At 41.9% G+C, this 26,888-nt stretch overlaps 1 protein-coding gene across 2 annotated transcripts in view; it reads left to right on the top strand.

The window, feature by feature from the left end:
• UNC5C (unc-5 netrin receptor C) overlaps positions 1 to 26,888 on the top strand; it is a 243,902-nt gene that overhangs the window by 190,302 nt on the left and 26,712 nt on the right. The window contains exons 5-9 of one of the 2 annotated variants that reach the window (XM_026791990.2): positions 7,463 to 7,643; positions 9,651 to 9,818; positions 11,008 to 11,172; positions 24,821 to 24,877; positions 26,318 to 26,509. In XM_026791990.2, the coding sequence (XP_026647791.2) occupies positions 7,463 to 7,643; positions 9,651 to 9,818; positions 11,008 to 11,172; positions 24,821 to 24,877; positions 26,318 to 26,509 (763 nt within the window). The remainder of the gene's footprint in view (positions 1 to 7,462; positions 7,644 to 9,650; positions 9,819 to 11,007; positions 11,173 to 24,820; positions 24,878 to 26,317; positions 26,510 to 26,888) is intronic. The other variant, XM_005484617.4, reaches the window with a different exon arrangement.

The following is a 26,888-nucleotide window of genomic DNA, read 5'->3' as shown; positions in this document are numbered from 1 at the left end:
GAAACATCCATTTCAGTTCCACTCTGGTCTCTGTGTGTGATTTTCTAAAGCTAACCTGAGAAGGCAGGAAGGATCCCATTCTGTGACGCTCCAACAGTAATGGCTGAGTTGTTAGCAATTAACCCCTTAGCTCATTTAACTTGTTCTTTGAAAGACACTGGCATCGTATTGCACACGACAAAATATAGTTAGAGACACTGAGTCACATCAAATTAGCTCATTTGGGTAGGTTATAGATCAAAACACAAATGAGATGTAAGATTGGTTAATATGCCATAAGCTGCCAGATGAACTTTTGCATTGAAATGTATGATTTGTGGAGCCTTTAACAGGGGGGTAATTGCTTCTTTAATTTTAATTGAGGTGTTTCACACAGTAATTTAATTGCAGAACAGGGTGTAGTGTACAGTTTGGTGACCCAGTTGGGTTTAAAACTGTATGTGATATTTATCCACATTCATGGCTTTAATTAGGAACTAGAGCAAGGGGGAAAGGATCACTGAGTCAAGAGGCAGAAGAGATTGTCTTGCTGAGTCAAGATGACTGTCACACAAACTTTACTCAGCTGCTCTTGCCCAGGCAAAGGCTGGTAGAAGCCAGGGACTTCTACAAATAGGCAGTTCCATCTAATTGATTATTAATATGTCTGCTGTTTGTGTTGTTTCCTGAGAGCCTCTTATGTTTTGCAGCAGTTATCCCTTAATTGAGAGTTCATGTGTGTGCATTTCCATGCAGGTGTGTTACTGAGACAGTGTTTTATATTCACAGCAGGAAAATGAGCTCCAGGAGAGACAAGTAGAAGAGTTTGTGGCCAGAAATGCTTATTGCTGAAAAGTGGCACTGTCCTTTGCAGTGCCTTGTGACATACAGCAGAACTGCCTTTGGGTGTCAGGGAGAGGAAGAGAGGGGGAGGCAGGTGTGTGTAAAGAAGGAGCACAGCCCAAAATGAATGAAGGCTGTTCATCCTTTGCTTTGGAGAGCCTTTGGGTAAGGTCTGGCCATGCAGGCCTGTCCTCCAAAAGTACAGGATAAAGTACCCTGCAATTGTCAACACCTGGTCCCCTACATTTCTGTCTCTCTTAGCATTCATTTTACCCCCCAGCCTACTGGTGGCTGGTCAAGTCACTCTTGCAAAGTGTGTGACATAGGTTGCAACCTCCTGCTTGAGGGACAGGTTTGCATTTGAATTTGTGCTTTCCTGGGAAGTACCCTGACTACTAGATTATTAGATAGCCTTGTTTTTACATTTCCTACCAGTTCATTTCCACAGTGCAGAAACCCATGCCAAGGGGCATAGGTCTTCTTGCAGAACTGCTCTTTTGGAGGCCTGACTTTTCCATGGAACACACCCCTGAACTTTCTAGTCCAGTTCCACTGATGCCAGTGTAAGTGAGGGCAGAGCATGCTCCAAAGTGAATCCAGTTGCTGTGTGATTCAGTTCAGGCAGGGATGATCTGTGGGATTGGAGAGCAGTCAGACTTCTAGTTCCTCCATGAAATATTACAATTGGAGATTTTCTACAAGAGCTCTGACATGAACCCTGCTAGCTTATCCTCTTCTCTACACCTGTGGCAGACAGCTCTGGGATTATGGTTTAGCTAACACAACCTATCTGTCCATGTGCCCTCATGGCGCCAAAAGTGCCAGTCAACATGTGGGCTATGGGCTTCCAGTTCCAGCTCCTCTTTCAGGTGGGAAAAGAATCCCAGCAGCTTCTGATGGCCACATAGCAGGTGCTGCGGTTTTCATATTGCCATGATCTGGTTTTGAATTTGAGGCTCTGTAGAATAAACTTCTCCATTTGCTGCTACCATTCCACCTCAGAAGTTTATTCTGAGGCTTAACTTCCCAATTGTGCATAAAGCAAAGCTGTGTAATGGGGCTGGAGACATCCAGCATCTGTACATACACCCTGCAAGCAGAAAGCTGGATAGATGTGTAATTACGGAAGTGTTTCCACAGCAGGAACAACAATTCTCCTTATTTGCAGCAGAAGCACAATAAGAACAACTGAACAAAACACCATGGTGGTTTGCATTTGCTGTCTCATTCTCAGTATGTTTTGCAGTCTCTCAGAGCTGTAATTTCAGTTGCTTTGGAGATCACTTATTTTTCCTTTTATTTTCAATCTTAAATGTGTATGAAATATCTTTCCAGTAAATATTACATAAAGGACAGCATCCTCTTCAGCAGATAGTTGCTGGGATGAAACCAGATCCAAAATCAAATAACATTCTTCAAAGAGGCACTCAAGTCTCACGGTACCTAAAATTGCTGCTGGCTCATATGAAAACTGCTAGAATTTTCTCAGTCTCACTCAGACATCTTGTACTTTGTCCAAATTGGTAGTTAGTCAGTTAGTTTGTTTCACAAATACCTTACTACTGGAATATGTGTGTGTGTGTGTGTTACAGTCCAGGTGAAGCTGGGGAGCTGAGATTTCCCTGTGGCTGTTGGAAGTGATGCCAGCTCAGCAGGGACTGCTGCAAGGTGAGCTGTGCCACTGGGACCAGCTGGCACAGCTGCAGAGAACACCAGCCACAATCCAGAGTGCATGGGGAACCAGATGGAAAGCAATCCTGCTGTGTCAACAAGGCATGGGGAAGGCACAGTGCAATGTTCTCACCTTCCAAAATTACAAATTGCCTTTCATCAAGGCAAGTCTCTTGCTGCTCCCAGATGTTTGCATCTTGTTTCTTGTGGAAGATGGCACTGGCGGGCTTTGCCTCTGTCTGGAGGGTAAAAGACTTGCTGTTTGCAGCAGGTGCTCCTTGCTCTGAAGGTGACCCAGGACAGGTTGGTGCAGAGAAGGCAATGAGCAGTGGGGATCCAGAACTCAGACTCTGCTGACCTAGCTCTTGAGACTGCCAGATGTGTAGGGAACATCTCTTATGATCAAGAGGGCAGCATGTAGATGAGATCATATTCCTTTTCCATCCTTGGGTTTCTTTTAGAGCAGGTGTGTTTTTGCTCTACCAGTTTCTAAAACAGTCACGCATATGCAAGTGTGCCAAGAGATTTGAGTGCCTAGGAATACTGGTAACTTGGTATGGCTAAATTTGTATCTGCAATTAGCTTCTGTAATAGCTTTTCCTGCGTGTGTAATCACTTGTGTGATTTATGTTCCCTGTGTTCATTTAGTCTGCACAGAAGCCTGGCCTGGCTTTGCAAGTCTTGGTGTCTGTGTGTGCTGCTGCTGTAAACACCCTGTGGCAGCACAGGGCTGGCCACAGCTCCCAGGTAGAGCTGAGGTGTTATTGCAGTTTTCTGCTCTTGCTGATGGTCTTGCTACTCATGTTGGGTGACATGTGGCAGGTTCCTTCTGTTAATTAGAACAAATGTGCCAATTATGTTAATGTATCTCCCGATACCAATCAGTGAATGATTAGAGACAACACATCTGTCTCTCACCAGGGAGCAGGATGACAGAAAAGACACTACAAGGTATGTTGTTCTATGTTAGGGACACCTTGGATCGTGCCTTCCCCTGCTGGCCACAAGGACAGCTCAGTCTCCTGCAGGCTCACTTGCCAGCCCATTAGCAGCCCTGGATGTGCAGCTCCAGTGCAGCTGGCAGGATCCCTGTGCCTCATGGAACTGCAAGTTGCATCCAGAGTGCTGAGGAGCTCTGGCCAAAAGGTAGCTGGCTCCAGTGTGCTCCAGCTTCTCAGCATCTGCAGATTCTGTTGGTCAGGTTTTCATTCACCATTCTCACACCTCAACTGAGTGGCTTTCTCTTGCTAGTCAGTTTGCAAACATATAACAAAAATACCTTTTTGTGTAGAAAACTAGCAAGAAGAAAAGGGATTTTGTGTCTACTTTGTTCCAGGGGTTTAATATATGAGAAAAAAACCATGTATGTTGTTGTAATTGTAATTTTCCATAGCTGTCATCCCCCAGAGGGTACACTTACCCCATCTTTCATGGCATAATTTTTGCCAATTAAATGATTGCTGTTGTGATAAGGAAAAAACTGATCCCATGCTTTTTCTACATATATGCATGACCATCAGTACATTTATCAATAAGAGCTGGAGGGATGTGCCTGATTTAATTGAATACACAGAGCTAGGTGCATGTTCAGGAATTGTTCTGATTATAACCAGTAAATATACATCCTCAATATTTAGGCAGAAGCAAACATCTACTCTAGAACATCTTAAGAGAGATGAAAAATGGAGGCATGAAGGTGTGATTTGGTATGACCTTGAAGTCAGGCTTTTGTGCACTTTGAAGAGTCCATTTATATCCTGCTGGTCCTCTGTCCACTTGCCTGCAGGTGTACAGGTCTTTGGCACACAAGTGTCCAGTGCCTTAGCTGCCAGTAACTATTATTCAGGCTGCAGAATTAAATTCAGGATAAGTTTCTGCACTGACTGGATTAACAGCCTCTTTCAGCAAGGGGCTGCACCTTGGGGAATGACATGGCATCAAAAGAGATCGTTGCTTTTAACTTCTGTGATAACAGTTTGCATACTTGTCACTCATAAATCAGATTGTCTCATTCTGCTTGCTTCTCTTCTGTATTTGACACCTGATCTCTTCCTACTTACGTGACAGAACAACCCTACTCCCACCTACTCTGGTTACCTCAAAAAAAAATAATCTGAGGTTTGGAGGTGCTGAGCACTGCAGCCACCTGCACCATAAAAAAATAGGTCCAACAGTAATTGAAAATAAGTACCAACAACAGTCTCACATATTGTAGTTTGTTTAATTAGTCCCAATTTCTACAAGGACTGAGGGAGAAAATACAACCACTAGAGGGGTGTTCTTTTTTTTGTGTTGCTCTACTGATGGCTAAAATATGTGTGGAAGGAGACTCCCACTGCTTGTCAAGTCATCCATCCTTCCTTCAGATTTGACATTAGAGTTTGCAACATTAAAAGACACCATAAAAACCTGGATGCCAGAAGACTGAATTAGATATATTTAAGAGATACCTTGTAAAAGAGATGGCATTTAGATTTGCACACGCAGTACTGATGTACTGGCAGAGAAAAAAGACATCCTGTTGTTCCTCAAACTTTTACTGTTAGTAAATTCTGTGATACATTAGGTGAAAAAGGATCTTTTTCCTAAGAGATTTGGTGTAGAGCCAGAGGCAATATACTGAATTATACAGAGCTGCTTTGTTTTGGGATTTTTTTTTTATATTGGCAACTTCTCTTTTCATATTATCTTTGGTGGTTTTGCAGGGATGATAGGGAATTCAGTGCTTACAGCTTTAATTTTGTCTACTCATTTGAGACCCAGATTGAATATGTATGGGTGTTTTTGCAGAGAGAGAAAATGTTGCAGAGTAGTGGAAAAAAGAACCATGTGCTTGGGCATGGAGCCTTGAGGGTACCAAAGGCTGTTAGAGTATATTCTTGGATGGGAATACCAGAAATATTTTAAACTGAGCCTTAGACCATGTAAACTGTAGTCCTGTCCTTACTGATGTCCTGGTGTCCTCAGTATGCAAAGCAGAGGAAGAGTACAGGCAGATTTGAAAGTGGGATATACACAGCTCTGGTAGTGTGTGTAACATCTTTTACAGCCCTGGCATAACCATCCCAGAAAGAAACAGTGACATTAAAACCAAAGAAATACCTGGGTTTTGTGTGAGAGGCAGCAGTTAAATGGCAGCATACCACTGATGGAGATGAGCTCCTGGCTTGTTTTGCAGTCTAGAATTCATGCAGACTTGGCCTGCAGGTGAGAAAGGAGCTAAATATTGCCATTGACTGAACAGGAATCTGTCTGTCTTGATTACACCTGAAACCTATTAGGATTCAAGAAAGGCGGAAAAAACAAGTTTAGTCATTCTGTCAAGGAAAAACAGATTATTGACTAAGAGCATGTATCTTACACAGTGAAACATGATTGTGATAGTGACAGAAATACAGCCTCCGAAGTTTTATGTCTTTTTCTTCCTCCCCTGTTCCTTGCAGACACAGGTATCCATTTCCAGAGCCCTTGTTGCACCACTGTCTTCCAGCTCCGCAGTATCAACAGCTGGGAGGCTGCCACATCCCACAGTGATGTGCTGTGAAAGAGGGGTTTAAATCAAGCCTTCCTTGCAGCAGTGGCTCTACATTCACTAAAGGTGTAAATCTCTGGAAGCAGCTCATACCTGAAATGCATCCACCCAAACTGGAGTAGGGGAGCTGGAGCTTGAGCTGCTTAAGGCAGGGCTAAAGGTGGGGAGTGAGTGGTGGGCACCTGTAATCCAAGCCACACCTGCCAGCACTGCTCTTGCAGCATTGACTGTCTTTGTCTGGGGGTGAATTGAGCCCTCTGTGTTGAACACCAGGAGGAATAGTTGTTTTTTCTCACCATGGTTTGGAGCAGTCTGTACAACTGTCTCAGGTGGTTTTTGGGGTATGTCAATGCTTGGATAGTTCCTCAAATGTATTTTAAAAAGTGGGGCTTGTGAGAGAAGGACTTGGCTGCTAGCACCTCATGAGTCCAGTGGGTTGATGGTGGTTATGTTTTTCTTCCTTTAATTAAATCCTGGGCACAGGCTGAAGGGATCCAGTGACGTGAAGGTCCAGCTACGATCCATCCAGGGCCCCAGTTCTGTCCTTCAGCACACTCAGTTCAAATGAAAACGAGCTACTAGATTTGCAGCCAAATTATATTAAAGTGGCTCACAGCAGTCAGCTGGGATATAATAGGGTGTTTTCTAAGGAAGGCAATAAAGAGAATATTGTCTAGATTAAAAACCTCATATTAAAAATATTTTTCTGTGCAACCAAGGAAATCATGCTTTATTAAAGTAAAATATAGCTTACACAAATAAAGAGGAAAAATAAGCACTGATGTCCTTGTGATTTCCTATTTCCTTGGTAACTGACTATTTTGTTTCATTCTCATTGAAGCCAGACAATGTGCATGTGAGTGCAAATGCACTTAAAAATATTGGGGTTTATGATTTGTTAGTGCTACCCACTCCAGGATAGACTCCCATGGTGTTAGACCCAGGTCAGGTACCTACAAGGTTACTGCATTACTAACTACCTGATTAGGCAAGATATGGAAAACAGTGGGTGAGATCTGTGCCGATTTAGGGTTTCTGCTGTTGTAGGAGAATTTTCTGTTTACAGTTACGTTCCTAAGATATCACCCTTTCTTTTTGCCTTGTTTCTGACTCTGAAAGCACAGACCAGCTTTTCCCTGTACAGTACCTGGCAGCCTTTGAAAATGCATTGATGTTTTCAAGGCAAGGCAAGACAGCTGTTGAGTGGGTGGGATGAAAGTGGGCTGGAAGGAAAGGGTAGGCATGAAGAGTGTTCTCCTGCTTTTCTGCCCTGATGTTTTGTTTCAGTTGGTGATGTTCATCAGGTGAGTCCTTTGTGACCTGCCTTGGCTTGTAGTGTTTTCTGGGATGAGCAACGCAATCACAGATACAGTGTCTGTCCATATTGGTGTGACTTGCTGACTCACTGCCTCCCCTCTGGCCCTTTGAAACCCCAAGGTGGAGTGGCTGAAGAATGAAGAGGTGATTGATCCTGTGGAAGACCGAAACTTCTACATCACCATTGATCACAACCTGATCATCAAGCAAGCCCGGCTTTCTGACACTGCCAACTACACCTGTGTTGCAAAAAACATCGTGGCCAAAAGGAAAAGCACCACAGCCACTGTGATAGTCTATGGTAGGTGATGCCTTGTACTGTTGCAGGTGGATGGACACACACGCAGAGCAGGAGGTGGGGCAGGAGGGGGGTGCACAATGCCCTTGTGCGGCTGGGCTGCCTGTGCTGCCTGGGGACATGCAGCCACACATGGGGACTGCAGTCAGGGGCACTCTGAAATCCCTCAGGAGCCTGATGACTTGTCTTATTGGTGACAGGCAATGGTGTTAAAGAAGGAAGATCCCCCTGCACAAACAGGGAGAGAAGGGGGCTGTTCTCCTTGCTGTAACACACACTGGCTGCAAACAGCAAGGAGCCACCAGGGCACATCCTCCAGCAGGAGTGTCCAAGACATGGCTTATTACCAACACAGTTTGTGTTCTTAGTGACCATTTTCCGAAATAAGAGTGAAACTGGTAGAGAGTTTGTGATTCCAGTGACTGGTAAGAGTGTCAGAGCTAATTAGAATCCACCATCTTCTTATAGCTCTTTAAATAAGCTTAATTTTTGGTGCCTACTTCCAAAACATACCCTGACACCATTCTGGGACTGCAGTTCGTAGGCACACAGCCCAGCTTAAAACTAAACATCAGGAGAATATAAAGCTTGGGATAGCATTATTCTGTGTCAGCATCCACAGTCCTGATATGACTGAGGCAGGCCATGCTTTGGCTGGGAAAGGATGGGATTCCCTCCCAGGGTCTCTTCCAGCCTGTGTTGTGCTGCAGCTCTGCCTCACCAGTCCAAGCCTTTGCCCCTGCAGACTTACTTTCCCAAATGCATTCCAGGTGGGGGCATCCACCAGAACAAAACCTGCTCTGATTATGTGCCAGCTGACTGAACTGGTGTTTCTTACAATCAGCTTAATTATAGGATAGACAAGTAGGAAAAAATCCCTATGATTATCCCTAATATTCATTTCATATTCAGGGTAGCAGTTTGATTTAATTGTAAGCAGTTGCTTCTCTGAAGTTACAATGAGGGCTTTTTACTTCAGTTTTTATAGAAAACTGACTGAATTGAGTTGATTAGCAGTGCTTTTGGTATTGCGGGATGGACCATGTTTTGTAACTGAGATGAATGCAGAAACATAAAGATGTAGGCGTACTATAACCCTTCCTCACACATATAAAGAATTTTTTTCAAAAGTGTATTCAAGAGACGTGTAGGGAGCAGGCGTTTTTATGGGTTTTGCTGCCAGAGCAGCTTAAGGGTTGTGCCATATCACAAACATTTGGGTTTAGAGAATCGGAGCAATTAATGTGTTATTACCCATACCTGACAATCACAATATTATGTAGAAGAGCACAACTCCTTCTCCATTCCTCCATCTATCCCAGAAACTGTGATGGATGAAAAGGAGAGTCAGTATAAATAACTTCCCAGAGATAGATATCTTCCCAAATTCCAACAGAAAGAAATGCAGTTAGCATTAGCTCGTTCTGAACAGCTTAGGGAGGTGCTGAGACATTTATGTATGCACCTGCTATATCCACAGAGGGGTGAGTGAAGTCCTGGCATCCTGAAGTCACCTTCTTGAAAGAAAGGAAAAGAAAATTCTTGATATCTAATCAAAGCATGGGGGTCTCTCAGCATGCATAGGTGATGGGTGCATCTGAGCATGAGTGGGAGCACAGGTTATCTCCCTCTGGAAAACAGTGCAGCTTTCAGAGCATGGGCTTCTGGCTGCCTGAGCTCTCTGAACCTGCAGGGATTTTGGTCATACACACTCCACCAGGCGCTTAAGCCTGGGTCAGGTTCATTTTCAGGATAAGGCAGGTCACCTGCCAACCCTAATAGTTGTCAAGTGGTGTTTTTCATTCAGCATCAGCATTTCTTCAGTTTGTACAGTGACTCCTGGCATGCACTTGGCGTGCTGGAGATATGGGTTTGTGCTGTTCAGTGCTGTTTCTCATGCCACGTCTTGTGGCCACTGTTCGAGGCCTCATGACACAGAACCAGAAGCTCCCTGGGGCTGCCCAGGCTGGGCTGTTTGTGTGACCATGCTCTTTTTCTCCTGCTTTGCAGTGAATGGAGGCTGGTCCACCTGGACAGAGTGGTCTGTGTGCAACAGCCGCTGCGGAAGAGGCTTCCAGAAGCGCACGAGGACCTGCACCAACCCTGCCCCGCTCAACGGCGGCGCCTTCTGCGAGGGCCAGAGCGTCCAGAAAATAACTTGCACCACTCTGTGTCCAGGTTCAGTACGAACAGCACACACAAATGCTTTGTCTGTCATCAGTCATTTCAGAGCACTTGCAACAGCTTCCTTTTCATTATTAATAAATCCAGCATCTCAGGGAATTAATATTCTAATGTAGTGCATAACCAGATAAAATAGTGAGCACATCATATCAAGCAGCACAGGTTCCAGCCCTTCTTTTGCACCCTGCTTGCACTGTGGTCTCAGCTCTTACAATTCAGGAGATTTGGGGAGCATTCAGAGCTTCAAAATGTAGGAGATAAAGGTTGAAAGCTCTGGAAAAGAATTGGGATTTGAATATAGAAAGCAACTGTGATGTAAATATATTTGCAATGTCTGTTCAGTCCAGCTGTCTCAGCAAGTAAAGCATCTGGGATGTGGATATTAAATTTGAGGCAGATGTTTACCTGACATATATAATCATCAAATACAAAGGCATTTTTATTGGAAAGAGATGTGCATCCATACTTTTGGAAGTTATTTAAACGTAAGCTTCTGAAAAATACAAAATTGTTTCAGGACATGAAATGTAGTTGGTGACTTCTTGTGATAAAATTCTGACATCTGTCCTACTGTCCAGTGCTCTCCTACTACTGACCCACTCAAATCAATGGCAGTAAGGCCATCTTCAGCTTCTGAAGTTTGGTAATCCAGCTCTCTCACTGGAAAAAAAAATTATATATTATTCTTCAGCTGTTCATTTTAATGCTTTTGAAAATAATTTGCAGGATTTTGAAAGGTGCTAAACACATTCCTGGTTCTGCTCATGTGAAATAAATTGGTGCCTCTAGAGATTTCTTTTAATAGAGAATATTTAACATTAAATATCCTCCTATTAAAGAAGAATTTCTGGAAAAGTCTAACCTCTGTGTTAGAAATGCCACCCCCCTGCCACAAAATTAAATCACAGATTCCTGACTTGTTGCTTGTGCACTTTGAGCACAGATAAACTGGTTAAATGTTTATGTAAAGGGGAGGAAAGACCAGACATGGGGCTGGGGCAGAGAGAAAGGAGATGTGGGGGTGAATGTACATTTGCAGGCCAGAAGAAGAGCAGGCTGATGATACTTCTGCCTTGCCAGGAAGGGCTGGGAGTTGCAGACTGGCTTGTGCTGATATGTGCATTGTTCTGCCTTGGTCTCACTGTTGTGTCCCCTAACTAGTTGTGTCCTCTCCTTGTCTCAGTGGATGGCAAGTGGACATCCTGGAGCAAGTGGTCCACGTGTGGCACGGAGTGCACCCACTGGCGCCGCAGAGAGTGCACGGCCCCAGCTCCCAAGAACGGGGGCAAGGACTGTGAGGGGCTGGTGCTGCAGTCCAAGAACTGCACGGATGGGCTCTGCATGCAGGGTAAGTGCTCTCTGCAGGATCTGGGATGTGTGTGGCAAACCATGAAATAACTGCAGATCAGCATCAATGACCTAAACTCACAAACTATTGTAGGAGAAATGAGTTAGGACCAGTTCTCAAGCAGTCTGGATACCCCACTCCTCTTGCCTGGAATATGGAACAGTGAAGAATTAGAAAGAGTCATAACAGAGCCTTCTACTGCCTGCCCTCCCCACCAAAGAGCCCTCCTCTCTATATGGGCACAGAGAAGCTTGGCAGTGGCTCTTAAAGCGCTGCAAATGGAAAAATAGAGCGTTTAGAGAAAATCCAGCATTTCCAAAAGAGTAAACTTGGCCAACCCTCCACCTCACTAGGCCACCTTCTGCCAGAAGGCACCCCCACCCCACTAATCCCAGCCCTAATCCTAATTGAAACAACAAGCCAATTTATTTGCCCATTAGCACCAGGTGTACGCCTAACAGCCAACCTCACAGCAGGCCCCCTTCTCATCCAACTCATCTCTACAGCCACAACAGCCCTATTCTCCACAATACCAGCAGTTTCACTCCTAACTTTACTAGTTCTCTTCTTACTAACTGTCCTAGAAGTAGCAGTAGTGATAATCCAAGCCTATGTCTTCGTGCTCCTACTGAGCCTCTACCTACAAGAAAATATCTAACTCTCAATGGCACACCAAGCACATTCTTATCACATAGTAGACCCTATGGTTTCTGACTTCTTATTGTCAGGAATTGTGAGTGCATGTGTTTCTATTTATAATCGTTATGGTCCTTTTTCAATTTCGGGCGACCTGTGGTAGAAAGAGGTACACTGCATCAATGCAGTGCTGATGCAAACTTCCTATCTGGTTGTCAGCATGCTGCAGCCTCATGAAGATCAGCTTTAGCACTGAAGTCTATTCCACCTGTGCCTATTCAAGCAGAGGTCCTGCCTTTCTGACTAATAGAGAGAGAGGCAAAGAAAAGCAGGTTTCTAACTGTAATTCTGACATACACTGATGAACAATTACTCAGCTCTACATTTCATCCCTTCTCAAAAATGAGGTCTTCTCTGCTCTGCTGGTGCATCAAAACTCCCTTTCACATTTCAATAGTGAGCCAGAATCCTCACATACAGCTCTTTCCTATTCCTTCATCCCATCTCTCTGCAGTAATTCTCTGTCAAGCCTCAGCTCTCTGTTGTCCAAAGAGCTGTGGCTAAACACATCCAGCACCTCTGTGTGCAGATCATAAAATGCTTTGAGTTCTATCATAAAAAAAGGAGTAAAGAGTTCTTATTTTCTGAGGCAGGTTACTTTTGACTGAAATATTCATGATGACAGAAAGTGACACTACCAGCTAATGAATTGGTCTGCTCTTTGAATAAGGGCTATATAGGATAGCTCCTATGTTGGTAGTGATCTCTGAGCTGCCCTGTGGCACAGCATGACCATTTACTTTGAGGTTTCCCAGATTTACAAACATCTCCCTCGATGAGGCTCACTCAAGCATTTCCATCATGTTAAAAGCTATTAGTCAATGTCAGTGGTCTATAAAGCTGTAATCCCTCAAAACACTTGTTTTTATGGTGAAATTGGAAAGGTAACATTCAGAACTCCTCTCCTTTTCATTTCTAAGGATAAGGAAAAAAATCCAGCTACATGTTACTATACAATACCTTGGTGACTTTTATTGTAGGAAAGCTAATGCAGCCCTAGTTCCAGCAGTGTTAATAAGTCATTATGGCAAATTAGGAGGAAAAGATGCATTTCCCCACACAGAAGAGCTCTTCACTATCAGATAATATTTAGACAGGTGTATGTCATCTTTGTGTATGTGCATAAAGAGAGCCATTTAAGCAGAAATCTTGTGGAAAAGTAGATATAATAGTACAGCAGAATAAAAGCCCTGTAGGGATCTCATTTATCTGTTGATGGTATATTGCATTTTATTTGTGAAAGTGGATGCTGAGTATAAAGCAGAGGTCTTCAGCAGGAGAGAGGGTGAAACTGTTGTGAATCCTATTCTGCTTCATATATATGTATATAAAAAATGGTAATGAAAAATATGCAGTCAATAATGACCTGCTTAGCTCCAGGGGCCGTGATAATCCTTCAGTGCTGGAATTTAATGGCAGTGTTTTAATGGTGTCTTTATACTCTCAGGGTTTCATATACCTGTAAAACTTCCAGTCCTGCTCCCTGATCCATCACTGCTGAGAAGATTGATTTGCTGTACTTTGTGGCAATGTGCCTGCTGCTCTCTCTTTTTCTCTCCCCTTCCCTCTCTTTTTATTTATTTATCTTTCTCAGTTTATGCAAAATCAATCTGAACATTTACATTTTTGCTTGTGTGGATTTAAATTCTTAGAAAATCTGCCTGCTGAGCCAGGAAGATGCACAGCATTCCTTTAATTCCTATAACAACATGCCTCTTTCCACATTATTTGAAGCTTTGGTAGTCTGGCCTGGAACTGACAATTCTCTTAGCCTGGGCACCTGTAGATTCACAACAGTCTTTTCCAGTGGCTTCATGCCACTGGGTCTGGCATGGCACATGTGGTGTGAAAAGCCTTTTCTCTGTGGCCACAGCCTCCTGGGAGATCTGTTGGTCAGCTGCTTACCTGCACCATAGCAAAATCCTGTTTCTAGGTGCCCTGGTGCTGCCTCCTTGCTGCCAGTCTTTAGTGAGAGCCTGAAGGTTGACACCATGGGTGTAGTTGAGGTCAAAGAATTAGTAGGCAGACGCTCTGCCAGGAGTCATTACCCTGTTGCTCTGACAAAAACTCACTTGTAAATATATATCTCTATATAGCTGCGTGTAAAAGATATCCTGGCAAATGCTGGATTGAATGAGTCTCATTTACAAGCCCTTTCTCTTCCAGTCTATTATTCACTTCAGTAGCATCAGCTGGATAAATCAATAAGCTTTTTCATCAGACTGCCCCTGCTCCAGCAAAGAGCACAAGTCTGCACCACCATTGATTTCTGTGGGGATAAAAACAGTGGAGCTTTCTCCATCCCTTGTAATTACAGTATTTTACACCCAAAGCTGTAGTTTGTGCTTACCACTGACTGTGGCATTTCTCATGCAACTCTGCTGTTGCATTTATTCAGACTAATCGTCTTGCTGGTACACACATACTCTCCCGTATCCAGTAGTTTGTGTTTTTCTGTTAACATGAAGGGATGAACAGCCATTAAACTAGAGAGCCCATAGAGACCCAGCAGGCTGAATTGAAGAGGAAAAGCAGATGTAGTGAAAATTTAGAGCAGTCATTGCTATTTTAAGTTTTCAAGTACACAATATTGTCTAGCAGTTCCCATTATAACAATTTCATAATTCCCATAATAGCATTAATAAGATCTTCTGGAACAAAATTTGCTGTAGGTGTAAAAAGAATTGGCTGGTTACCACCCACGCTAGTTGCATTATTGCCTCCATAGTTGCATTATTTCCCACTTGATGTGTGAGTACCGTGGTAAATACTTCAGTGCAAGGAACAACACTTTTAGAGGCACGCACTGCATCTCACAGGGGATTGCTGTAAACTGAAGCACTGCAATTAGCCCTTCACTTGTATCACCTAATGACTTTGGTGGGTGTTCTGTGCAGGGAATGAGAAAGCAAAGCACTCTCCTGCTGCCTCAAACTTCAGTACAAGTAGTTCCCTTCACTAGGTCACAAACATTTTTAAAGCAATGTACCAGGAGAAGTGTTTTGCTGGACTCAGTCTGGAACGAGTGCAAGATCACTCGTGTGGTACAAAACTGCTGCTTTTGCTTTGCATTATGTGTAAAATTCGGCTGATAGTCAAGAAGAGGGGCACAAACATTGAGGAGAGTTAGCTGTGCTTCATGGGTATGTTGAAGGCTTATTACCTGAGTTGTGACATGCAGCTGTCATGCTCACAGCAGGTCACATACATCCTTTCTGTTGAGGATCTGAAGTGACAGTGTTCAGATCTCCATTGTCCCTGTCCTGAATGAGTAAGTACAGCTGGTCCATAGGCATGAGGTTGGTGCCTGCTGGTTTTTTAGGCTTTTCTGAAATCATGCCTGGGATGTGCAGGGTTGGCACTAGCTCAGAGGGAGAAAACCAGTGCCCCTTTTTCTGCTCACTCTTGGCTTTAGTCAACCACTGTGGCTTTTCATAAAGGCTGGCTAAGTTGTGCTTTAATTTTTATTCTTTTCTCAAAACACAAAGCTAGCTCTCTTACAGCAACAAGCAAGATAATACAGAAGTACATGTTGTTGCTTGAGGACTATGGGTTATATAGTTACACAAATAGTACTGTTGCTCTGAGAAATAGAATTGGTTACTTTATACAGTCTCACAATACGGAACAAAAATCTATCATTGAATAGGAACAAAAGGAAATTTCCATCTGGGAATCATTGCCAAGGGTCATTATATTCAGTATGGAATTTCCCTCTGTTTCTTGAGCATGAAAAGACTATGTGTTACTGGAATTAAAAAAAATGGAAGAAAATATTCAAAATATCTTCACCTGTTGCTACCATACTCTGGAGTAGATCTCAGGTCACTCTGGTCTTTTCCCTGCATGCAGCTTAACTACCTGGAAATGCAAATAGCAGATGTACCACTGGAGGAAAAGACACCATACCAAGGTGAAGATATTATTACTAGACTAGTAATGCCATTCCTTCTTAGAAAAGGCTGCTTTCTAGTTTAGAGAGAATTGATGTGATGTGGTAGCAGCAAATCTGTATTTGCTGAGTGGTCTGAAATTCTCCTCTGAAAAGCAGTGTGAAGTTCATAAGGTTCCCTCTTGCAATGATAGTGCCTAAGCAATTGAAAAAGATGCAGCTTATCCTGCTTGGGCATTAAATGGCAAAATGCTTCTCTTTTTCAGTCTTGTCTCTGTTTATACAGATCAAGTGGAAAGCAAAGTTATCCTGATACCAGCATCTCTTTCTTTCCAAAGCATCCATATTCTGCACATGTCCTGCCTGGTTAATGCAACATGTCAGAAACTCTGATGGAATCAGAATTCATTTCCCCTTTTGGCTTGATTTGAAAGCAGGCATTCAGGGAAGAATTACAGGGCAGAGCAGCTTGATGAGGACCACAAGTCCACCAGAGCAGATCAGTGTGCAAAGGGCAGGGGAATGTTTTCCAAGCTCCAGAAGGTAAGCAGAAGTCTCTCGAGGGAGACTGCAACAGAAGCCTGTGTGTGCAGAGGAATGAAATAGAACCTTTTATTAAGAGCATGTGGGTCAAGAGAGAACTTCTAATGCATTCAGGCTGTCAGCATAATGACACAGCCACCTGGTCTGTTTTGGCCTAGCAGGGGGAGTTCATTCATTTGAAGCAGGCGTCTCATCTGTTCCTAGAGGAAGTTTTCCATAATATTGTTTTTTGATATGAGTAAAGGGATGTGTTATTCCGTTTTCTACCCAGCTACTATGTAATGGTGTGGCAGCCAAGGGAGTTTATGCACACATCTCAGAGTTATGACTCATCTCTATTTTATTGTAGTGACATGAAAAATCCCTTGCTGAGAAGCATCCGTGCTCTGATGGGCCCTGTGCAATTGAGAGCTCTTGCCTAGAAAACCAACTGCTTGAAGCAGATAAAAGTGTTGGGAGAAAGTAGAAATGCAGAGCCACAGGCAGAACCCAGGGCACTGAAATCCCTGTGTCTTAACCCCAGTCAGGTCAGAAAGAGCCACCTCTTCATTATTTTTAAAGAAAGCAAGTGCTGTAAGATCTCTAGGCTGTTTTCAAAAATCTGCACTAATTAAAAAAATAATATAGCTATGCAGAGAGGAGAAAAAAGACAACCTTGTCCATCTCTACTTTTCATTCTTCTTTATCCTCTTAGGTTTTCTTTTATTCTTCCCTATTCCTCTACACATTAAAAGCTCAAAAAGTTACTCAGATAGATGAAAGAAGAATTCAAATCTTATGAAGTCTAACTGATACATCGATTTAATTGTAGAAGAAAACCACCCCATACAGAGACAATAATGTACATTTATATTAGCCTTGTCATATACAAAGGTGGATATATTTCATGAATTTTGTTTTTCTGTCAGGGTGTCAGGCAGGGCAAAGTTACATAAGCACCTGAAGGCTCATCAAGGAGTAAGTGAAACAATCAGAAGTAAAACTCAGTGCTCTCTATTTCTATATCTGGACTAACAAAATTATTGGCAGCATGCTTAGATGAAAACTCATACTAGGGAAGGAAGTTTCTAGAATTTAGGAAACAAACATTGAGCTGATCAGCTGATTCTGGAGTCTCTGGACTTTCTGAGGTTGTAGGCTGGGGAGTACAAGTTACCTTATGTGTGAGCATACAAATCTGCCAAAGATTTTTATACCTGTTCCATGTGGATAAAGTATGCTTTCCATGACCCTTTTGCTCCAGAATTCTTAACAGTTTTTATCCCCTCTCCTAGATCCTCTTCCAATTGTCCCTTCCTTCATCTAGCTGTTTGCCATGTATCCTCTCTCCAGTGGTGTCCCTTGTCCTCATTTCAGCACTCTTGTGCCCACTACAGCAAAGTGAACCCCGGGAAGTCTCTCTAGCATTCAGTCATTTCAAGAATGGAATTTACAAAGGTACATCAAGTGACTTGCAGTGCTAGGAATGTGTTTGCTTTTGCTGTCAAACATGCATAACAAACCCAATGCTGAGGTCCTACTAAAGACAGACAGAAGATTTAACTAAAAGGTCAAAGTCCTCAACTGCAGAAGACAGTGTAATGTCAAACTTGGATATTCCAATCCACATCAGATTTTAGCCACAAGTTATCCTTCTCTTCCATCTTCCCTTATTCCCATATAGATGTCATGCATGTTTAAATTCAGGCAAGACCTTTCTATCAATGTTAAAAAAATGTCAGGATCTAATTTAAAATGAAAACATAATTGCAGACTTAATTATAGAATATCATGAACTCCTGTTCAAGGAGAGAACAAGTGAGTGTCCCCATTGAACTCACACACTCAGGAAAGATCTGAGATAATATCCAAGTAAATAATCAGTCAGAAAACCTCAAGCTCCCTCCCTGTTTATTGGCCCACCCTGAATATGCCAATAATTAGTCCTTCAGAAGGGAAATACATTGCTGTGCGTTATCTCTGGGATGCCTGATATCATATCTGACCTTCAGCATCATTACTACAGACATGAAGGTCTTTCTTTAGAATAGAAAATGCAGGGAGGGAAAAATCTTTCTGTCTACGGGAAATCTTTCTGTATGAAAGATTTTTGCTGTGCCAGGGACTCTGCTGTTGGTTTGGTTTTTTGTGTTTTTTTTCTAATTTTCCTCATCAAGGTGCTCTGCCCTGTAATTCTTCCCTGAATACCTGCTTTCAAATCAATTAGAAAATTTTTTCTAATTTTTTTCTATTTATTTCTAATTTTTAACCACCACAGGTAAGGTATAACATATCACGTCTTCTTGGTCTTGTGATACATTTCCTGGGAAATAGCAAGGGAGAGAAACAATTAACAGCAAGTAGAGTTCAAATTTTATTGTTAATACTTTTCCAATCTCATTAGCAACATGTTAAGTGAACATGAAGCCTTGACACTAAACAGTCAGAATATGGGGTTTATTCTAAGATTACTCTTGAACCATTAACTCTGCCCCTTGTGGAAAAGAAAATGCTGGAAACGTGCAGCCTCTGGTCAGTGAACTTGCACAAAGCAATTTAAAACTCCTGAATGTCAAATTAAATCTCCTAAATTCTTTCTTGTAAGCTGGGAATATGTGACTGGCCATCATAGATGGAAACCTCGATGGACTTGGATGGAGACCAAAAGCATTGCAATGTATCTGAATTAATATTTTGAAAGTCTTCTCTGAAAGCTTTGAGCCTTTGCACACTGTACTGATCATCTAGAATTTCCTTTAAAAGTACTGAAGAAACTCAAGCAAGCTGGTGATAGCTGTAGGAATGATAGTGAGTGAGGTGAGGCAGAGGGAAACAGGACTGGTAATGCAAGGTCACAGCCACAGTGCTGCAAACATTGCAGGGACATATAACTTTTTCTTCCTTGTCTCAAAACCCTCTCTGGATAATGGAATTCAGAATATAAAATTGATGAATGTCTCTTCCCATGAGTGCAAAGAAACCTGAAATTAGGCTGACATGGAATTGATAATGGCATTTTACAGGGAAAGGGAGACTGGCTGAATTTCTAGAACTTGGAATTTGGAAACAGAAATATATACTTGGGGGGAGTTGAGGATTTTTTTACTCATTGAGATCCATTGAACTAGAAATTAACAATAAGAGAAAAAGTTACTAGGGTTCTTAAACCAATTTTATTCAAACTTTCCAGTATAATTTCTGAGACTGAGACTCATAGAAAATTCCAGTAAAACCCAAAGATTTAAAATTATATTCTGAGCTACTGGAGCTGGCCCAATGAGGAGGGTAATATGATTTAATGCTGAAAGAAGACCTCATCTTGGGAATTAAGAACAGAAGCAATTTGGTGCAAATTTTTTGGGTTTGGTATGAAAAATAATTACCAGCATGCTAGCTTTGAGTTATCAGATACTGGAATTCATCTGATGTGTATGTATCACAGCAAAAAAAAAAAAAAATTTACTTAGTTGTTTCAGTTGTTTCATGTCACGTTTTATACACCACACACTAACTTTAAATCATCCAAGAACTACTTCCTTCAAATGTTAAGCATCTGCATGTAAGAATCAGTCTCTGTTTATCTGTTTCCTGCAAAAGGAAGGCAGCAGTTGAATGCATGGCATCTTGTTTTCTCAGAGGTGATTTGAGGGCATTGATGGAGCAAAAAGGGGGAAAAGTGCTGCTACAATTTGTTATGCTCAACCTGTTGAGTTCTTTGCAAAAGGATGTTCTTGAAGCACCTCATGTGGCCAGGCTTTCAGAGGGACCATGGAATTACTTGAGCTCAGCTGTTTTTGAAACTGCTACAGACAGAGTAAAGAGAGTTTGTAGACTAGAAGCAAGTGGTGCCAGATTAAAGTATGATGAATTGAAGAAACTAGCAGTTATGGTGTGCTTTATGCAATCTTCACCTTGTTAAAGGAAAGTGCAGGTCTCCAGTTCTCACTGATCTCGATAAAATCTCAAACTATGTATCATTAACTGTGACCTCAACAGCTAATGCTATAAAATTATTTCTTTGTAGAGTAATTGTAAATATTTTCATAAATATGACCCAAACTTCCCTAGTAAATAAGTGGCCAGAAATATAATCTTTAGCTGCTTCACCTGTTTTGCCTATATAGTTGCCAGAAAGGGGGAAAATAGGCAGGAAAATTACAAACAGAAAACTGTGTCCTTTTCTTTCTCTCTTACTTAAATATTTTAATTTCTGCAAGCAGCAGAGTAAAATATTTTCATAATCTGATCAGTTCACTCTAAAATTGATATTCATTAATACAAATTCAGCATGACTAGAAAGCTAGTAAAACCAATTATGGACCAAAAAGGGGAGCCAATTACAAAGTTTTCTCTGCATGAAGCCGTGACCTAGAGTTTTATAACACAGGGATAAAAATTCTCTTTAAAATATTCTAGTTCACAGGCCAAGACAGTATATTCCCATGGCTTTCTAGGCAAAATCAAACACAGGATTTCAGAATGCCCATGGTCGTGATCCTGAGCTCCCAGGCTGAGCACCATGTGTGTATAAGTGCCGATGAATATGCTGAGGAGGAGATTCTTTCCCAGTGGAAGAAGAGCTTAGAACAGTCATTCTGGTGACTCTCTGGTGACAGTCACATGCAGATATGCTGAGGGCTGTTCAGTGACACAGAGCAGCCTCTCTTGTCTCCAGGGGCCTCAGGCACAAATGTGCTCCCAGAAGATCAGAAAAGACATGCAGGATCAGAATGCTCAGGCTAGACTTCCAGTGTTTGAGGATCATCTGCCTTCACAAACTGCACCAAACTAATTAAATGAACTTGACAATCTATTCAGTTAAATGGTTACAATTTCCCAAATCAGTGCCAAGTGTGACTGATGCTTAAATTGAGTTTGAGCAAATTGATAAAAAGCCTGCTGTAGTCTTTTCTATATGTCAGCATTGTCTTGGTTAATTTTTCAAGTACAATCTGACATATGCCCTTCTTTGCTTTTCCCAGTGTGTTGCATCATTATAAAGGTGATTAAATTGCTTTTCTCATAGTTTCTAGCATGCCTACTTAAAGCACCTTTTTAATGGTACATCTGCATTTGTACAAAGGATTTGTGCCAATGTAATTAATTTAGTTAAAAAATCCCAGCTTTGACACTTGATAGAAACACTTCCTTAGGCACAAAAAAAATATTTACTAACATAAATTGGACTATAAAGTAGAATACAAGGAGAAACATTAACTTAACCAAAAGCTTTTTACTGAATGCCTTTACCATGCAATTACTGTGGTTCAATTTCCGTGTGTTAACCTGAGCCTCCCACTGATTTTTCAGGTTTCACCTAGGGCGAGGTACTTGTAGAATGAGGGAAACAAATACCCATTTTGGTAAGCCTTTGAGAGCCTCAAACAGCAGGCACTATGCAAGCATAAAGTATGATTATTGCTATTTTACTCATTCAACAGTAAGTTACACAACAAAATAGCAGAAGTGCTCTTGGAAATATGTATTTCCCAACAAGCTGTAGGAAGAAGCTTAAATTACTTTTCTCAAATAGCTCAATGTGAAACCAGCTGTTCTAAGTATGAGTCAGCAGTCTTCCTAGAGTCAAACCCTCCAGCACCTTTCTAAATTCACACTCATTAAAAATGTTCATCACCCTGGTAGAAGTCCCTTAGGTATTTGCCAAGCAGTGCTGTTAATACAAGGAGGAAGGAAAAAAAACCATGAAAAAGATCTCTCTTCACTGCAATTACTTTGAAGAGAGGAGGGAAGACATTCTTCATTATTTCAGATACTAATCCCAGCGGGCTTGTGTCATTATCTGATGAAAATGTCCTTTTTTCATTGTTTGAAGGCATAGTCAGAGGGATCAGTGTGACAACCAGCTTCATATGGAAAACCTCATTCTCTTGTGCTGGGATTGTGGCACTGAGCCTGCCTCCTGCCCATCATCAGTGCAGGGCTGCAGGACTTCTCCTTGCCCTTTCAATGCCTACTGCCTTTTGGAGGTTTTTTTTTTTTGGAGGTGTGCTTAAAGCTAATTTTGTTGTAAAACATCCTGCCCAAATGGCAGAAGCAGCCTATAGTATCCTTGCCTCTTCCTCCTGTTTCAATAGATGTGTCTTTAAATCTGTGCACAAAACATTTCTGTGGAGGAAATTGGCATCACTGTTATGTAGCTGCAGGGGTGCTGTCTGTTGTTAGCAGTAAGGGAATCTGTGGAACCTTGTAAGCCACGAATATGTATTTGTGACTTGCAGGGTCTGTGGAGAGGTTGCAATGAGGCAAATTTCTTTTAGAATATTTGAGGGTTGGGCTTGTTTACTTTGCTGTAAAAGCTTGAATCTGGATTTCCATTTTCCTGTGAGGAAAGAATGCTTTCAGTAACAACACAGCCAATCCAGGTAGTGCATCCTTTGTGCCTGTTGAGTAGCAGATGCTGGATCCCTTCAGATGTGGCAGGAGTGATGCACAGCCTTGGACACCAAACTGACCACCTCAGATGCAATGTGAGGAGAGAGGAATAGCCTCTTCAGCTCTGCACAGGTGAGCTCAAGCTCCATGGGTGATGCAGAGCCAGGGAATGCGGACTGCTCCATTCCATCTCCCCTGAGAACCTGCTGGGGTACATGAAGTGCAAGGAGACATCCTCAGCTCTCCCAATGGATTTGAACACAAGGCAAAAAATCATTCAGAAATGCATCCAGCCTAAACTCCACTGTTCCTGGGCCTTTAAGTTCCTTCTTCCTGCCTCTTTGTCTCTCCAGAGATGTCTTGGCAATGGAAATATTGGGCATAAGGCTATAGCTGAAATTTACCTTTACCAAATTATGAGCCTCATAATGATACTCGTTTGGGGAGTAATTGGGAGTAACAAAGGTACTGTAAATTCATGCCCAGGCTTGCTGAGCACTCACCCAAACCCTCAGAAGTTACCCATTAGACTTTCATGGCCAATACCTCAAGTACACCAGTAGAAAGAGAAGGCAGTTATTGACAAAAGATTGAATATGCATGTTGAGAATACACATAGGTGAACTTGCCTCAAAGCCAGGGAGATTAATGTAAGAACATAATATTTCTAAAAACACTGGCATGGATGGAATCCTTGCTGTGAAGTAAAGCTTTAAACGGAGAGTACAGGCAGTATAGTTTGTGCCATGATGTCCCAGAAGAAAACATCATCATCATCAAAAATCAGCTGGTTTTGCTCTGGTATTTCAGGTAAGGTAGAAATTATGCAGTAGTTAATGCCTGGAAATTTTGGAAGGAGATATATCTATGCCTGTGGTTGGGATAGACTGTGTCTTCATTAACAAAAAATACAGCAAGGCGGCAAGGTATGTATAGAGCACAACAGATGCTCACAACAGAGCACCCAAGCTCAGTGGTTCTGGGAGGTGGGATTATTACTCTGCCTGTAACGTGGTCCTGTGCATTAAGGACACACCAGGAGTGCACTTCCCAGTTTTGTCTCACCTGCAGGGAGTCCCCAGCTGTGTGAGCTCCTTGCAGTGTGATCAAAGGGGAGGGGGTGAAATTCCCTCCAGGAGAACTTAAAGGAGGGTGATGGAGGAGAGGTACCTTCTTTCCTACACTGACGCTAATCCCATCCTAGACAGTGACTCCCCTGCTTAGTTGGGATTTGTCATTTGCCTTTCCAGCTGGATGGGACTTGGAGCACTTCACTCATTTACCACATGGGAGATGATGCTTAGTGGGCTCACATGTCTGAACTAAGTGGCTCCATTGTGCTGTGCTGAGGGGAGTGCAGAAGGAAAAGACAAAGGAAGTGATATCTCTTCTTTATCCATCCTGAAATAAAGCTGTAAATTGTGTTATGATTTTGTCGATATATGGTGCTTGCAAAGATTTCAAATAAATAATGTTCTGACCCCAGGGGCCTTATTGATTTTGTAATGATTTCAAAGAGAAACCACTCAGTTTACTGTTTGCTGACAAATTCTTTACTCCCTAAGGAATTCCTATTGAACATGTATTAAGGACAGGATAAAATAATTCCAGGGAAATACAGAGAGAGGTCTTTGTGCATAGACTGCTCCACGAATCAGTATTTAACCTCTGACCAGTGACAACAGGTCTCCTTTAGCTCTATTAGATCAACAGCAAGCTATTATAATTAAATATAAAAACTGTTTAGAGCCTCACCGAACATGTCCTGGGAATTAAAGCATATGGCAGGGATAAGGATAAAAAGACTTTCCATATGCTAATGACCCTAGATGTCTGAAATAAATTAGATCCATTACAGTTTATGCTCAATAAAAGAAAGACTTTAAGCACTCCAAAGTTAGTGACTCGAGACCGATTTTGGCTTAGAAATTCAATCTGCCTGCTTATTAATTCTTAGTAAGGCTCTGGAGGAGACAGGGGATGCAAAATCATAATTCTGTGCTGTATCAGAATTTTAAAGTGCCATCAGTTTCTTTTCCTTCTTTTTCCTTTTTTTTTTTGATTAAACTGTTTTTCATGCTTCATTTTTTTGTTCTCCTCATTTGATTTTGTTCCCATTTTTTGTTTAATTTCTTTCTTTTTAAGGTTTCATTTATCCTATTTCAACTGAACAGAGAACCCAGAATGAATATGGATTTTCTTGTAAGTTTAATGTTTGATTTTATGTTCCTGGATGCTAATTTGATGCTGTTCCTTGGGTTAGGCTTTACTGTTAGGCAAGCTCAGTGTGACTAGGCAAAAAAAAGGGACCAATTCAGCAGGGTGACATTCTGTTTGCTTGACAGCAGGCACAGTGCTTTGCAGCAGACACAGGATTATAAGGACCTTTGTGCACAGGGGAAGTGGGAGAAGATGCTACCTCAGAGACAAAAGCTGGAGAGAATGAGCCATCTTCTCATTAAAATTCCCTTAGCAACAGAGTGTGGTGGAAGGGTAACTTGTCTTTGAGCCGGAACTCAGGAGTTTTGCTTCCTGAACTGCTGGGTTAAAAATGGGATGTTTCAAGTTTGGGAAATTGAAGGTCTGGTAGCCTAGAGCTGTCAGAGATTGATCAGTCCCTTTCTGCATCTGCCAGCTCTCACCTCTGCAGCTGGAGGGCAACTTAGCTTAAATGGCTAAAAGAGATAAAATAAAAGTGATTTCACATGTCTCAAACCAACAAAAATGGGGTACTAAAAGAGTCTGATTTGTTTTTGCACTTCCTTTTTTCATTAGGCCATTTCTAAAAATGGGATTCTTCACTGTATAGAAATACATCAATTTTTGAACACGTACTCAGACCTTTTGGAAAAAAATGTCTGGTGGATAATGATGCTAGAGATTAGCTTGGAATTGGTGCTGAAGATACGGTACAAGCAGCTAGTAAAAATATCATAGCCATTTCCTCACAAGACAGCTCTAATAAATTTTGGTTCCTTTTGGTAAATTACTACATTATTTCTTGTGCTTACTTCAGCTTTTATCTTAATATGTATGTGTTAATGCCGCTGTGAGAATTCAATGCTTGATTCTCTGCTTTACTAATTTACTAGCTTGTATTTTTGAAGGCAAATGGATGGAAGGGAGGAATGACAGCTTACATGTCAAAAAAACCCCAAACTAACCAGAAATATGTCCTGATACTCCAGGTATTCCATAGAAAATGGAAATTTTGGGTTCTTTTACTTCTTTTAAGGTAAAAATAAGGCTTCTGAAGTTTAAAAACCCATGGGTTTTTTGGTATCAGATAAACTTCTAAATACCAATATTATGACATTATGTCACTAAGACGTAATCTAATTTCCTAGGGTGAATTTAGTTCGTAAGACTATAACATGTTTTGCTTAGTAGTATACAGCCTGAGTATTAGACAGATGAACAAGTGGATAGGCAAAGAGTTAGAACACAAGTTAGAGAGAAATCAAGGACTGTTTTCCATCAAAATGGCATAGACCTGCTATATGGTATTGGAAACGGATTTTAAATTAGCCTATAAAAAAGGCAGTAAATATCTGCAGGAAACGAGAATAATAAGAACATGTTTTCTTGAAAGTCCCTGTAAGGAGGACATTTCTTGAAGGTTCCTGGCCTCTCTCCCTGCAGCTGCGCCTGACTCAGATGATGTTGCTCTCTACGTGGGGATTGTCATCGCTGTGATCGTGTGCCTGGCCATTTCCGTGGTCGTGGCCCTGTTTGTGTACCGCAAGAACCACCGGGACTTTGAGTCGGATATCATCGACTCCTCGGCACTAAATGGGGGATTTCAGCCTGTCAACATCAAGGCTGCAAGGCAAGGTTGGTTGGCATTTCACTCCATTTTGACCAATTCAGGGAGATGCTGTTAGGTTATGGTCACTTGGGCTGCATGAATGGTATCGCTGAATGCCTGTTGATGCTTGATAAAAAGGAAGAAGATCATGTTCATTTGTTTCTGATTGTCTAATGCTCAAAACTCATGATGGCGTTTGTCAACAGTGCTCAAGAGTATAAGGCAGGTGAATTTAGCTTCTGAAGAGAGAGCATCATTGTGAGATTAAAATCCAGATACTTTTATGGAAATAGGGATCCAGCTCATGTTGAAAGCAAAGGCAAAGCTCTGACAGAAACCATGGAGGCAGGATGCATCACAGGAGTGATACTACAGTAATTCTATCACAGCTCCCTCCCCTTTATT

The sequence above is a fragment of the Zonotrichia albicollis genome, chromosome 5 (assembly GCF_047830755.1).
Source record: "Zonotrichia albicollis isolate bZonAlb1 chromosome 5, bZonAlb1.hap1, whole genome shotgun sequence".
In the NCBI taxonomy this organism is placed as follows: Eukaryota; Metazoa; Chordata; class Aves; order Passeriformes; family Passerellidae; genus Zonotrichia; species Zonotrichia albicollis.
Note: the sequence above shows the minus strand (reverse complement) of the source record. Positions and strands in the feature narration are given on the sequence as shown.